The 15,812-nt window shown below is 38.4% G+C and overlaps 2 protein-coding genes across 2 annotated transcripts; both read left to right on the top strand.

The window, feature by feature from the left end:
* Positions 1–193: 193 nt before the first annotated feature.
* LOC144057939 (V-type proton ATPase subunit C 1-B-like) lies at positions 194–9,260 on the top strand. The gene is made up of 12 exons (XM_077575971.1): positions 194–322; positions 727–794; positions 1,556–1,626; positions 2,026–2,120; positions 2,775–2,866; positions 2,941–3,036; positions 3,193–3,261; positions 5,000–5,092; positions 5,185–5,272; positions 6,297–6,394; positions 6,476–6,605; positions 9,171–9,260. Exons 1-12 carry the CDS (start codon positions 194–196, stop codon positions 9,258–9,260), a joined length of 1,119 nt encoding a protein of 372 aa, XP_077432097.1.
* Positions 9,261–11,635: 2,375 nt separating this feature from the next.
* kcnf1b (potassium voltage-gated channel, subfamily F, member 1b) lies at positions 11,636–14,102 on the top strand. The gene has a single exon (XM_077575960.1). It carries the CDS (start codon positions 11,747–11,749, stop codon positions 13,076–13,078), a length of 1,332 nt encoding a protein of 443 aa, XP_077432086.1. The 5' UTR covers positions 11,636–11,746; the 3' UTR covers positions 13,079–14,102.
* Positions 14,103–15,812: the final 1,710 nt, after the last annotated feature.

Below are 15,812 nucleotides of genomic sequence, written 5' to 3'. Positions count from 1 at the left end.
TTTATTAGGACATTTTGTAACTAAACAATCTAACTGAGAAGTGTTAAACCATTTGAATGTGTGCTTTCCCCATAAGAAGCATCTACTGTATTTCTTTGTTGCTCTCCATTCTCAATGTGTTTTCTCTCTCTTCCTCTACAGTGCCAAACTGGAATTTTTTTATTTGTGGACTTTAAGTGATGTACTGTGAGTCATGCGAGACTTGTGGTTGATATCTGTCCCACTGGATAATACCAGTGTAAAAAGTGTTGAGAAACTTAAGCACATCATTGGGCAGACTTACAGGGCATCTTGCTACAAATTCACCATTCCAGATCTTAAGGTTGGTGAAATTGTGTTGTTTAAAAGAAAGTTATCCAAGTATTTTATTGGAGCATTACTTGGATGTAGTTTCTGTGAGATATATTTTTTTATTTGGAGACAGTGGGGGTTGTTGAGGAGGATGCGGTGTTTGGTGTCCTTCTCTGGTGAAGGGATAAAAGCTCAGGTTGCTGCCTTTGGTTTGCAGCAAAATTTCCATCTGACCCAGTTCACTCAAGGTGATCATTGAGTTCCTCAGGCTGGAGTCACATTTTAACCACAGCTTTTCAAATTCTGTGAAAGTTTGTCACTAATAAGACTCATGAAACTTGACAGGTTCAAATGGCCAGATTCAATTTAAAAAAGTCATATATTTTTCTTCAGCACACTCATGTTTTGATTTGTTATACTCTTACTTCACTTTAGGTTGGAATACTGGACAGTCTTCTCTGTGTGTCAGATAAGCTCCACACACTTGATACCTTAACTGAAAGGTAAAAACAACAAAAACGTGTACTTAATTGCACAGACTTTTTAAGGGTTTATTTCCTTAAATAAAGCAAAAATAGGCGCTCATCTGCAATGTTTCCATGATTAATTAATGGTTATCAGTACAACTGTGATTAGAAATAATACTAATTTTGTGACCAACATTTTAAGAAGAAGCAACTTTCCCCTGTCTGGGGTCACTACACAGCAAATCACTTGCATTTATGTTTGGCACAGTTTTTTTTTGTGTTTTTTTTTAATACACTGAACACTGTTTATGACACAACCCACTCATAGACCAGTCAAATCCCAGTCCTTCTGTCCAAATTCAGTGGTCTTACCCACTGTGCCATACAGTCATTACCCACATTTTTTAGGAATGTTACATTACATGTAGGCCTACTACTACAACTTCAACGAAACTGTTCAAATTGGTGACCAGATTCAACTTCAATTTTCAACCCAATTTCCTGGGTCACAATAATTTACCAAACCTTGGATAAAAGTAACCTAATCTGTTCAAAACCCATAATTACCTAACAAGTGGGTTAGAAAAACAACCCATCATATTTTTAGTGTACAGTCAAAATCTGTTTGAAAACAGAATATTGTTTTATTTATAGTCAGTTTGGTGCATTGCTTCACAAGGTCTTTATTTGAATATGTATACATCATTAATAAAACGATTAATTCAACATTATCAGTTTGAGTGTCAGTCGTTAAACTCACACTCTAATGACCTGCCGTTCTCCATGTGTGATTTGAGTGTGATGAAGAAAACATGTCAGTGTATGAGGGAGGTGATGGAGCAAACCGAAAACGTCTTAGCCAATGGAGGTGAGTCACACGCAGACACGTGTTCATGCTGAAAATGTGTTAATTTACATTGTGAGGTTAAGTAGATGTGATGAGGTCATGTACATAAATGAATACACACATGCCATCTGGAACTTATGCTATAATTTCACTATATAGAAATATTAGGAGGCACATAAATGTTAATTTGTCTAATACGATACAATACACCAACAGCCCAAAACACAAAGAAGAGAGATCTGCAGCCTCCTTTAAAGGCCTATATGAAGTCTCTGAGAGGTATTTATTTTTGACTGTATGATACTGTGCCCCCCCCCCCCCCCCACACACACACACTTAATACACACCGGCTTTTGCTTGGAATTATTATTTTTTATATAATCGTGTATCGTTGTGTGTGCATGTGTGTGATTGTGTCAGTGGACATGATGAACTATGTGATGAGTTTCCAGTGGGACAAGGCCAAGTATCCCACAACACTGCCTCTCTCCAGCCTGGTAAACATCATCAACAAGGTACTCAAGGTGGCAATTAGGCCCTGATGTCATGGCAAAGAAGCATAAAGCAAAACAAAACAGATTCTGAATCAATAATTGACACGTTTTAAAACCATTGATTGACACTAGAGGGCGCTCATGAATGCATTGCATTACAATAATTTTTATTACTTTAAAATTGTTTAAATGATCGATCACTTATAACAAAACACTATCTGAAGCGCCTGCAGACAATAATTACTTATTAATTAGTAGTTCTTTAAAAAGGCCATATGCATTATTTTATATGGGTGCAATAATTCAGGTGTATATGAACAGGTTTGTTCATCTGACGTAGTTCAAAAAGTTGTTTTAACCAGTATTCTTTTTGTTTTCATTGGGCGTACGTAATCTGTAATTCAACTGATGATAGATGGCAGTGTTTAAAGTTGTAAAAAAAAAAAAAAGCAGTTGACTGACAAAGGATGATAATAATGAGATGTTTACACTTATTGAGTGTTGTAAGTGTAGTGGAGCATATGTTACCAGGATTGAGCTAAATTATTATTACAATTATTCAAATGAACAATAGTTACAAAATCAAAGAGCCCCTAACACCCTTGTTAGCACATCTAATTAATTGCATTGCTAAATTTGATCTGTTTGCTCTTGGCGGCTGCATGTGTTTGTCAGGAGATTTCTCAGGTGGAAGTGGAATTGAAATCCCGATCTGCGGCATACAACAACGTGAACGCAAGCTTGCAGTGCCTTGAGCGCACTTTTGAGTAAGTGACATTATTTATGAATTATGTATGTGATTCACATATGTGCATATTTAAAAAGCTGTTTGTATTCCTAGAGGGAGTTTGCAAACATGCAGCCTGAATGGCATGGTGAGGAAAGAAGACCTGGTGGTGTCAGAATACCTCACCAGTTTGCTGGTGGTGGTAAGCAGGTCAGGAAGATAGGCACTGTCTAAATTAGTTATTATTTACTCATGTCATATGTTTGGGACTGCAATGAATGTCTTATAATAAGTGTGACACTGAAGAACTCTTAGTTTATGCGTTCATGTGTCATTTTTATTGTGCTGTGATGTGTTGCATCCCAGGGGAGACTATGGGAATTGGGAGAGGAAGTATGAATCTTTGTCAAAGTTTGTCGTTCCACGGTCTAGCAGGTGAGTAATCTTTCTTTTTCACTTCATGAGCTGTCTTGCAAATTATGAAAGGGCAGAACATCAGGCTACATGCTTGTAATCACCAAATGGTCCATTAACAGAAAGTGAGAGACTTGTATGAAAGTACAGTACTGTTAACATTTTCATTATAGTCAAGATATATACACTGTGGGGTGTATATTATTTTACTTATAGTAAAAGTTACTAGTAGTAATGTGCTTTATTGTGGTAGTATAATAACTGTCCAATCAAAAACATTTATTTTTTCACCCTTATTTTGAAAAAGGATTTTTTTAAAAGCGTGTGCTTTTTTGGGGAAGAGGTTGGTATTTGCCTCACAATCAATCAACCAATCAATCTTTTTGAACATGTGTAAGCAGGTATGATACTGCCTATGTTGTATTGATTACATCAACACTGCTTTCTCTGTCTGTTTTTTTTTTATTTCATATTTTATTGGTTTAATACGGTGGCCAGGAGGTGCAAAACACTTTTACAATAGGAGAAACACTTTTACAAAGCTGGAGACAAATTTACTTATTTTAATTTTTTTTTAGAAAACATTTTTGCAAATCAAAAAACAAAATTACATTGCCATAACAACTTTACAAGACCTGAAACAAATTTACATTTGAGAAAAAAAACATTTACAAGACGTGAACACTTTTAAAAACGCCGACACAAATATACAAGTGATGAAACAAATTTACAAGGAACTGCAAAAAAAAATAAAAAATACAAGCAACTTTTTCAACCGGAAAGAGCGGACCAGTAGAACCAGAAGTGGTAAGGAGTTCGCGCTCATGATGAGCCTAGATGTACGGCTGGCAAGCGGTGTTTAGCCCATTTTGTGGCGAACATATGAGCCGATTGAGCCAATTCTGTTTTCCGTGTGTTCGGTCTTTGAATTTTTTAAATGTCGCAGCCCAGACGGAAGGACCAGCCGCACGGCGGACGTCCGGAGACGGACTGTGCCTTTTAAAAACTCTAATGACCGACCACATGAAAAACAGAACTGAGTCAATCGATGTCTCCCCGCCGTCCGTCTTGAATCACCATTAATTCCTTATCACTTCCGGTTCTACTGGTCCGCCCTTTCCGGTTAAAAAGTTGTAAATTTGTTTCGGCTGCTTGTAAAGGTGTTTCGTCTCGTGTATATTTGTGTCACTGTTTGTAAGATTGTTTCACACCTTGTAAATTTATTTTCTCAAATGTAAATTTGTTTCAGGACTTATAAATTTGTTACGGCAAAGTAATTTCGTTTTTTGATTTGTAAAAAAATTTTTTTTTTAAATGTTAATTTGTCTCCAGCGTTATAAAAGTGTTTTGCACCTCTTGGCCACCGTAGTTAAAAGTTGTTTTTTCTATTATTTTAACAAGTTGCTTTATTATGTTGCATTCTATTACTATGCATGTTTGAAATAAATTGATATAAAAGTAGTCCTGGGTTCTAAATCTTGGCTTGGGCTATATTTGCATGTTCTCGCCCTGGTTTTCTAGTATACCGACGTTCTTCCATATTCCAAAGGGTTGCATAGGAGGTCAATTATAGACTCAAAATTGCACATAGTATGTGCCATGCAATTGATTAATGATCAGCGCTATAGTGTGGCTCTCTTCGTTTGCAGATAAAATAGAAAATAAAATAGAATGTAAATGCACCGAAAACACTCAACATTTTTAAATGAATTACACTCTAAAATGAAAACTTTCCATATTTTTTGTGCTTCTCCATCAGGAAACTGTATGAGGATGGCGAAGGAGGCATTTTTTCCGTCACACTTTTCAAAAGAGATGTGTATGAATTCAAAGCCAAAGTTCAGGAAAGCAAGTAAGCAGGATAGATTCCTGGAAAATGCAGTGGTAGAATCAAATTGTGTTATCTGTGTTGTTTACCATAGTGTAGTCTACAACCTATGTTAGGTTCACTGTGCGTGAGTACTGCTTTGACCTGGAAGAGAAGCAGCAACGAGAGTGGAAGGAGCTCAGCATTCACAGGAAAGAACAGTATGTGAGTGGAACGCTACTCACAAGCACAAAATAAGAACACAATAAGATACAGTATGTTCCTCGTTCAGAATTGACCAAATACTGTAGCTCCTTTGGTATCATAGCTTTTCAATAAACTAGACCAGGTTTCCTCACTCCTGATTCTTGAAAACCTGAGTCCTGCAGGTTTTAACAACACGATTCTAAAGATCAGGATCATTATCAGGCTTCTGCAAAGCTTGCTCATTATATGAATCAGCTGTGTCGGAGGACGGAAACATCTCAACCCTACAGGACTCTGGCTCTTGAGGACCAAGAGTGAGGAAGCCTGTACTTGACTGACTCATGTACAGTATCACATTAAAGCCCTTAATGATTGCTTTCCAAATATGAAAAGTGGTGGACATAACACCAGTACAGTGCTTGGGTCAAAGTACAGATCCTCACAGTCAAATATTACTTAGATACAAGTCAAAGTCAAATTATCACTTGAGTAAAAAAAAAAACTTGCATATTGAAAGTAGTTTTCATTGCAACGTGTATACTGAAATAGTACATTCATAGAATCTGACAATGTAATTAACAAGCATTGAGTAAAAACTAAAATGAGTAATATTTTCACTCAAATGTACCTCAGCCATATGGCTTAGTCAAATAATTAAAATATTAAACTGTACAGTATACATTCCTTGACATTTCATGTTAAGTTCTTGTACTATAGTTGATATGGAAATTTCCACATAGTAAACAGATCTACAAAGTAAAACAATTTATTTTTTAACCTTTTCTTAGGTGGCGGGCGCAGGTGGTCTCACTATTCTGCTGTCTGGCCCCTCTCTAGCACGATTTCTCGTACGGGGGGTGGGGGTATCCCTGGGATGTGGGGGTCGACTGTGTTCATGCCCACAATGGTGGCCGCTAATTTAGTTTAATTTTAGTAAATCAAGTCTATACCCGCTATCCGGTCACCTTATTAGTGATGTTTGTTTAGATATGTTTTTTTCCCGTTTCAAAATGTATTGATGGTGTGCACTTTTCCTTTTTAGGGCATGTTTGTTCATTGGCTGAAAGTGAATTGTAGCCAAGTGTTTAAGGCCTGGATTCACCTGAAAGCAGTGAGTGTGTTTGTGGAATCAGTACTCCGGTGAGTCATTCATTCACAGATGTCAGGCTACGATTCATTTGTTGTTTGAGTGAGTGCTACCTTGATGATGTTCGCCTCCAGGTATGGCTTACCTGTGAACTATCAGGCCCTTCTGCTTCAGTCAGACAGGAAGTGTTCGGCGAAACTGAGACAAGAACTTGCCTCATTGTTCATGCATCTGGACCCAACTGCCACTGTCAGCGAGACAGACGTAAGACACAGAAATAAGCGCAGCTGTCTTTTAACACGTTTTGGTTGTTTCATAGCGGCAGGCTGGCAAGGCGGCAGTGGGATTCATTTTCAGTCTTGGAGTTTCAGGGCTCGGACCAGCTCCCTTCACAACGTTCACCTCTCACATTTTTTGTAAATATTTTATTATACAGTATAAGATATTACATAGTAAACTAGGTAGTGTACAGCTTGCATAAAATTGTGTCAATACACATACAGCCGGAGGACACGCTTTCCCTCCCTGGTGTGTTGCGAATCCTCAGTGTTACAAGGTCTCAGGTGTGAATGGGCAGGTAAGTTACATTTGGTGTTATCGATCTCACACGTCATACTGTTCACTGGACGTTCAAGGTGCCTCATGGAAAATAACTCTTTGTGGAGCTGGGAAAAAAGTTGTACCATTTAAATATAAGCTAGGCTACAAGAAGGATGCCAAAACAGACTGAAAAAAAGGGTTTTAAGGACTGACCCTTGAGGGACCCCACATCCCATGACCATTCGTTCAGATTCAAAATTTCCAATCATCACAAAAAATCTCCTTACTTCCAAGTAGGACCTACACTATTTTAGGGCTGTGCCGTTTAATCCTTCTCAAGTTTCCAGCTTGTTTAACAGGACATTATGATCAACGGTGTTCAATGCTGGACTGAGATTCAATAAGACGAGCACGGCACCTTCCCTGTGTCATTGTTCAATCTTATATCATTTAGTACTTTACTCAGAGCTGTATCTGTACTGTGGAATTTTCATGTCAGTTGCTTTGTATTTCGTTTGGAGTTTTGTTTTTTTAAATTAAATTTAAAAAGTAATGCATTTCTTACTGAGCATTGCATTTTGGCTGAGTTAAATGAAAAAGTATGTGCTGACCCATTGGAGCCAAAAGTCACGCATGCAAAATTGTCGTCTAGGAGCAACGTCATCAGAAAGTGCTTTTCTATTGGCTGCCGCTATATGACGTCATTTCTGTGTGACACACTTTTAAACGTCCTTATTCTAGTTAATATTGAAATAAATATACTTACAATCACATTTAAAATTAACCCCAAAGTCTCATGTATTAAATTACTAAAGACTAAAACGAACGGCATTTTCGCTATAGAGTGAGTTATCGTTCATTTTTTAAATGTAAATTGTACTTTCAGTTATTTTTCATTTTATAAACAGCATTTTCGTATTTTTATTTATTTCGTTAACGAAAATGTTTTTTTTTAAATTTTATTTGTTATTTCGTTAGTTTCGTTAACTAAAATAACCTTGACTGTGACAAGGAGGTAAACCTGACTAAAATTGATCAAAGAGTCTATTTGCGTTGAAAAAAATGCTGAATTGATTAAAAACTAGAGCTGTCAAACAATTAAATGTTTTAACCAGATTAATCACATTTTAGAATTTTGATTAATCACGATTAATCACTTAATTAAAAAGGCTTTTTTTATCAACATTTTTTGCCCGCCAAATTTAAAGAGCACCTGTTATGTGTTAACTCTTTCGACATTTAATATGAGGACGTCTTCAACATTTTTTGATCCACTACATACGCTCATCCTTGTCTTTTTCTAATCATTTAATTACTTGCATAATTTAAAATGGGAAAAAATGACCCCAATATTTTGACATGAACAAGTATTCTGAATGTCATACGCAAACATTTATTAAATGCTTTACTTTAATGCATAATGTAGTTTAAGTTTATTGCTCAAACACAACCTGTGCTACCTTTAACGTAGCCATCCGCTGTCAAGCTAAAGGATCATCTGTGGCCAACATTAATAGTGTGATTAATCTGTATTAATACATGATTAATGCAATAATTTTTTGTGATCAATTAATTAATTGACGCTTTAACTTTGACAGCCCTATTAAAAACCACTTTCTTGACAATTTTGGCTAAGGAGGTTTGAGATGGTTCAATAATTTGCTAAGAAGGAAGCATCCAACGCTCTCTTTTTTAGAAGTGGCTTGACAGCAGCTACTTTCAGGGGTTTTGGAAACTCACCTGACTGAAGTATGCAGTTAGTTATCTGATAAAACTCAACTCTCATTTCAACATATTCAAAGGGAGTTATGGGGCCAAATGGAGATTCAGTATCTGGTTCAAGGACACTTCAACATGGACGCAAGAGCTCAGCTTCAGTCAGAGTAATTGGAGCAGGACATTATTTGAGTAAATATTGAACTGAAGGTAACACTGCAAATGAAGAGAGATGTTTAAAAAACATATATAAATAAATACTGCATTTTAGCCAATGTTTTTCCAGTGAAATGTGTGCCCAATCATTTTCATTTTGTGTGGGGAAAGCATCATCATTCATTTTCTGTGCAACCTTGTTTTGGTAACATCTATCTCGTGAAAATTCAACCACGCTTTGCAAGGTCACAATAGGAAAAAGCGTGGGTGACTAAACAGGTCAAGATAACCACAACAATGCTTGCTATAAAAAAGATCTTTATTTGAAAGTATGGAGAAGATTGTAAAACGTTTCAGTAGCACTATTTTTTTGTACGATAGCTAATATACTGTATGACACTGCTGTGTTTCTGTCAGGTGACCTGTGACATTCCAGGACTCTGCCAGCAGGATTACTTCTCCTACATCTGCTTTCATGTTAACATCAACATGCAAGACTTCAGCTAGCACTCCATGATGAGAGGATCCAAACAGAAAATTTGTCAAGTCCAGCCAGGTTCCATACCATTAAATTAAAAGGGAAGCCAACCTTAAACATTTCTTGTTATATGTGAATTCACTAGTCTAAACATGACATTCGGATTAATATTACATTTGTAGAATATGAGTTATGAAACAAAATCCAGCCGTTTTATCCATATCAGGGGGCGGCCATTTTGCCACTTGCTGTCGACTGAAGATGACATCACAGTAGCTCAGGGCTCAGGCAACAGCCAATCACAGCCCACCTGTTTTGTGAAGCTGATCGCTGATCGTTGATTGTTACCTGAGACCTGAGCAACATTGATGTCATTTTAACTTGACATGAAGTGGCAAAATGGCCGTCTGCTGATATTGATAAAAACTGCTGGATTTTGCTCCTTAACTCATATTCCACTAACGCAATATTCAAGCAGAATACTGTATTTTGACTAGTGGGGCTGCATAGAACATTTTAGTGTCTTTTTTTGGGGGGGGGGGGGGGGGGCTTCAGCCTTTTAGTACATTCATACATTCGGCACTGATAAAAACAGCAACTATGATCCACGTGACTGTTTTGCTTGCCAATTTAGTTGCATTTCTCATTGGGGAGAAGCATGGTAAAGAGTAGAAAACACATGCTTTATTGTTACTTCTTATGTAAAGATTTTGGTTTTTGCACAGTATGGTCCCGTGATACTGTATGTTTACGAGTCAAAAATAGGGTAATAAAATAACGTTTTTTGTCACATACCAGTCACACTTTAGTGTGAATGTTCTTACTTTAAAATCTATTTCCTGATATGGAAGAATTTTTTTGAATTCTAAGATATCAAATAAGATGTTTGTTCTGGTCATAGGTCAAACTGGTACTGACTGTACACAGTTTTTTTTATTTTTTTTTTTTGGGGGGGGGTAAAATACATGGACAGCCTAAAAGTAATATTTTGTTGATACTAAGCAATATTTCCACACCCTTCCTCGCAAAAGTGTTCTCCTGTCCACAGTCCTTTCCACTGCAGATTTATAATTGGATTTTTTATGTCTGGCTGAGACATTCTAAAATGTTTTTATTATTATTTGGATGTATGCTTGGGGTCATTGTCCTGCTCAAAGGGGGAAAGGGTTCTTCAGCTACAAGGTTTTAGTACAAAATTGATTAAAATTTACAATTCCCTGCATTTTGACTAAAACTCATTAGAATATTTTTGTCAAGTTTATTTGAATAACACTCATTCACTAAATAATTTCAAAGGGCTTCACAAGCCCACATTTTTGTTGTTTTTTAACTGCTGCCAGAACTGTTTTCTATAAAGCAAATAGTTCATGACATGGTGTCCAAACTATGGCCGGGGGAACATTTGTGGCCCGCCATACACTTTTAAGTTATTTAACTAAAAATGACAACTGCTATTAATGAATTTGTTGTCTATACTGTACGCTACTGTAGATATTTATATATACATGTAGAAAACAACTTCTCTCTCTCTCTCTCTCTATAGAGAGAGAGAGAGAGAAGCAAAAATGTTTTCCTCCACTTTCTAGTCTGTGTCAAGGTCCAAACTGTAAAAACTTCTCATGGATGATTCACAAGTAACTGCTTTAAAAATGGTCATCTTCTGACAGATTGCTGCTGTGGTTTTGTTGTGAATGTAGAGATGGAATTCAGCTGCTGTGTTCAGTGCAGGGGCTGATATTTTCTGATGGGTTACTCGACCATCCCAAAATCTTGTTTAAAAAACAAACAAAAAACAGTTTGCCTTATTGAAAGATGTTCAGGTAGCAGTTTTAAAAAAAAAACATGGTGATATATGAATAATACGCAATTACTTGATTGACTGGTTGATTTTGGTGTGCTTGATACAGTACGTTAAAAAATATAGAATTGCTTTGATTTTTTTTTTCATTTTGACCCTCAGATTAAAAAGTTTGGACACCCTTGGTTTAGGATTTTACAAGACTTTGGGCTGGTTGGCAGTTCATTTGCATAAAGGCTCTATACAAAAACTAATTTATTAGGAGCAGATGTCATTTTTTTGTGTATGCTGCAGATTGCTTAAAAATGGATGGCGGGCCATAGTATGGACATCTTCACTTTCAATCAATCAATTCAGTCAAACATTCTCTCTGTCTGTCTGTCTGTCTGTCTGTCTTTCTCTCTCTCTCTCTGTCTCTCTCGCTCTCTCTGTCTGTCTCTCTTTCTCTCTCTGTCTCTCTCTGTCTCTCTCTGTCTCTCTCTGTCTGTCTCTCTCTCTCTCTCTCTCTCTCTCTCTCTCTCTGTGCGCGTGCTTAGAGGAAGTGATTAGAAAACAGACACACTCACACAAGCTTTGCCATTCAGCTTGTCAGGTTTAAGAGGAAAAACATGTTGCGCATTGAAATCATGCGCATCCACTCTACTTAGTGCGCATCACTTTGTACGCCTACCTTTACGCGATTCTGCATTTTGTTTGTTCAAACAAAAACAATTAAACATGTGGACGATTCCGAAGCCAAGATACAGACCCAATTGTGACGGTGAGCCTGAGATCACCGTGAACATCGGCGGGGTCCGAGCAGTGCTTTTTGGGGATGTTTTGAATCGTTACCCGGAGAGCCGACTTGCCGAATTGGTGAACTGCTCCTCGGTGCAGAATGATGAACTTATTTCGTCTCTGTGTGACGACTTTGACCCTGGCCGCAAGGAGTTTTATTTTGACCGAGATCCAGATGCTTTCAAGTGCATCATCGATGTTTATTACTTCGACGAAATCCACATTAAACCCGGCATTTGCCCCATTTGTTTCATCAAGGAGATGGAATTCTGGAAAATAGACCAAAGCTCTTTGGATGAGTGCTGCAAAAGTTATTTGAGCGAGAAGGAGGGGGAGCTGAGAGAGATAGCGAGCAAAGTGAAGATCATTTTGGAGGACATGGAGGTGGACCAGTGTGCCACGGGCACCCAGAGGTGCCAGAGGTTCTTGTGGAGGCTCATGGAGAAACCTGGTTCCTCCTTCCCTGCGCGCGTCGTCGCCATCGCTTCCTTCCTCTCCGTCCTAGTCTCAGCTGTGGTCATGTGCGTGGGAACCATCCCCGAATTGCAGGTAACAGACGCCGAGGGGGAGCTCGTGGAGCACCCGACTTTGGAGGCTATTGAGACGGCGTGCATGTTGTGGTTCACCGCGGAGTACCTGCTGCGCCTCGCCTCCTCGCCCAACAAGTTACACTTTGCGCTCTCCTTCATGAACATCGTGGACTTCATGGCTATTATGCCTTTCTACGTGGTCCTCAGTCTAACCTACCTTGGCACCTCCATGATGGAACTTGGCAACGTGCAGCAGGCGGTGCAGGCGCTTCGCATTATGCGCATCGCGCGCGTTTTTAAGTTGGCGCGCCACTCGTCGGGGCTGCAGACTCTCACGTACGCGCTCAAGAGGAGCCTCAAAGAGCTGGGCCTGCTGCTCATGTACATGGGCGTGGGTATTTTCGTGTTCTCCGCTCTGGGATACACCATGGAGCAGAGCCACCCCGAGACCCTGTTCAGGAGCATCCCACAATCCTTCTGGTGGGCCATCATCACCATGACAACGGTGGGATACGGAGACATCTACCCCAAAACCACTCTTGGCAAGTGCAACGCGGCCGTGAGCTTCCTGTGCGGGGTCATAGCCATCGCCTTACCCATACACCCCATTATTAATAACTTTGTGGTGTTCTACAACAAGCAGCAAGTGTTGGAGACTGCAGCTAAGCATGAAGTGGAGCTGATGGAGCTGAAGTCTGGTGGGGATGCACGCAGAAAAAACAGCGACAAAGATGACACTTAATGATGATCGTTAAAAACATTTCCATATACGTGTAAAAATTAACATCATTCAAATGTGAAAGCTAGGGTGCGGCCTGCCGAACATTTTTTAACAGCTTATATAGGCTAGGCTTATAGCCTACTACTATAAAATAGTTTTAGCCTGCATTGTGTTACCGGATTTGGTGACAAGGAAGGAAAAGAGAAGTTTGTTTCATCGCTTACTTTATTATATTTGCAATAAAATATGAACAAAATGTGTTTTCATAAAACCCAGTTCAGTTTTGCGTCACTTTCTGCTCCATGTCAAGGTCACCTTAGTATAAATTGCTCTTGTTTTGGTTCAGAATGCTGCTGTTCAGTGCAGGGGCACATCTATTCTAGTGGGGGGCAGGGCCGGGCCACCCCATCATCCTAAAAAATTCTTGACTGTTTTTGTTTTATCACCCAGCCGTTAAAAAAACAAAGTTAAAAAAAAAAGTAAAATGGGTCAAAATCAAATATATGGTTCTATAAACACACGCACATTAGGGCTGGACAACATATCAATAATGGCACATGCAATATGCGTATTGCAACGATTGCTAATTAAATTGAAAACATTTATGTAAAAAAATACACAATATTACATTGAACCTGCATATTTTGCCGTGTGAATATATGTAGGCCTATTTATTTAATTAGGTAATAAAAGTGTAATTTTTCAGGTATATATTAGATATTGCAACAATATCGATATCGCAATATTCAACACACGCACACACACATCCATATATAATCATTATAATGTTTTGTCAAAAATCTACTATTGGTCAGTACACACGTTTGGGTGTTATTTAAATTTTATTTATTTATTTATTTATTTTTACACATTCTTAACAAAATTAAAGTGTTGAAAATGCATTGCTCCCTTTGGTAATTCAATATTAATGGTTGAACAAACGTGATGTTTTTTAGGTCTCCTGAAAAGTAATGATTTTGCAGGTACAAGGCCACATAGGTCCACTTTATAAAACAGCAATAGATAATGATTTTTCTGTATGCATTGCAGCCCTAAGCTTGGACATGCCTGTGCCAAAGGTTGGACCAATCTGGCTATAAAACACTTATAATATATAATATATACTAATACAGTCCTTCCCAAACAGTTAGGTGGAGCCCCCTGGGGGGGCGGTGGCGCGATGCTGTTGTTGCAAATCATTATAGTGTAACAATACATCAACTACCGTTGGTGGCAGTAGTGCTCTCATTTATTTATTTATTAAATGTCATGCAAATTGATGCACTGACTTAGTTGTAATATAAAGTTATTCTTTGTTGTAAGTAGATCTGTATTCCTTTGTTCTTTTCTTTAATAAATTAATTAATTAATTAAAAGGATACAATGTTTTATATATACACATCCATGCAGTACCATAAAATGTGTCAATAAAAAATCAATTGTCTTTTGACATGACATTGAATCCGTGAAGAAAAAAAATATTTTGAAGATATTTAAAAAAAAATCAGCTAACATTACTCTAGCAAAATTGAGACTGAAAAAAAAGTTAGGCTACGGTAAACTAACAATGAATCTAGAGTGTAGGCTATGTTGTGGCTGCTTAAAGAAAGTTCTGCTCTGTATTTGTTAACCAGGCAGTCAAACGTGTCCCCAAAATCACAAATCTATTGTAAGGCCAGTAGCGCAATTTTAGCACAAATACTGTAATATTATTTTAAGGAGACAATTTTCAAAGTGCACATTTCGATTAATGAGGAGTCAGTAAGCTGACCCTCCTCACCTGCGTGTTGATATGATTTGAAGTCCATGTATACAGTATGTGTGTGCCTTGCGTGTTGCACGTTATGAGGCAACGTTCTGGGTGAAAGCGCCGTCCCCAGCGGGAATTCTATACACCCACACACACTCTTACCACATCACCCTTCATTCCCCCCTGCCGCTCATTTCTTCATTCGGCATCTTTGGTGACGATCTTGACTTGCTGAAGTGGCACTGATATGTAAATCTCACGTTTTAAGAGTGAATGTTGATGAATGACTCGACGTGTGTAGCTTTGACATGTGACATGATGAGGTGTTTAAGCCCAATAAAGGTTTGCTTATTCACACTCAAGTATGACCCACTGGTGTGAGGATGATTGACTTGGACCAAATATAGCGCTTCATATGCTATGCATCACTGACCATTACAGATGAGTCACTCCTTAACTGGGAGACACAGACACACATAGGTTGGACAGGAACTGTGCATATGCTTATGTGCGAATATATGAATTTTATTAGGGTACTTTTTTTTTGTACGCATTCGGAAGATCAATTGCAACCTGTAAACAAACATGTCAAAGCCCTTTGTCAATATGGGGCTTCACTAGAGAGGTTTGCTGCTTCGCAGGAGAGATCTCCCACGATCCTCACAATCTCCGGGTGTGAGAGTATGCAAGTGTGTGTGGGTGGGGGTCTGGGTTGAAAGGTAATTACTAGTTCCCACTGGTGTTGATGAAACTTTGTGTGGTCTTAGGTCACCATCAAATAGTTTGATCACTTTTTGCGTACACTTTAACACGAAATTGCAGAAAAACTCTTTTTTTTTTGTTTAGTTAGTGTCATGATTTGGGTCAGCTGGTGGGCTCCGCCCACCATACACACCTGCTGCCCATCATGCAATCAGACCTCAATAAAGGCCTGATGGACACAGCAAGGAGTGTCGGGTGATTACCCCGAGACGCCGCTCTCTTGACCCGACTGTACTCGTCTTA

This window comes from Vanacampus margaritifer, chromosome 1 (assembly GCF_051991255.1).
Source record: "Vanacampus margaritifer isolate UIUO_Vmar chromosome 1, RoL_Vmar_1.0, whole genome shotgun sequence".
NCBI classification, from domain to species: Eukaryota; Metazoa; Chordata; class Actinopteri; order Syngnathiformes; family Syngnathidae; genus Vanacampus; species Vanacampus margaritifer.
The sequence above is the reverse complement of the archived record's forward strand: the minus strand, read 5'-3'. Positions and strand labels throughout refer to the sequence as shown.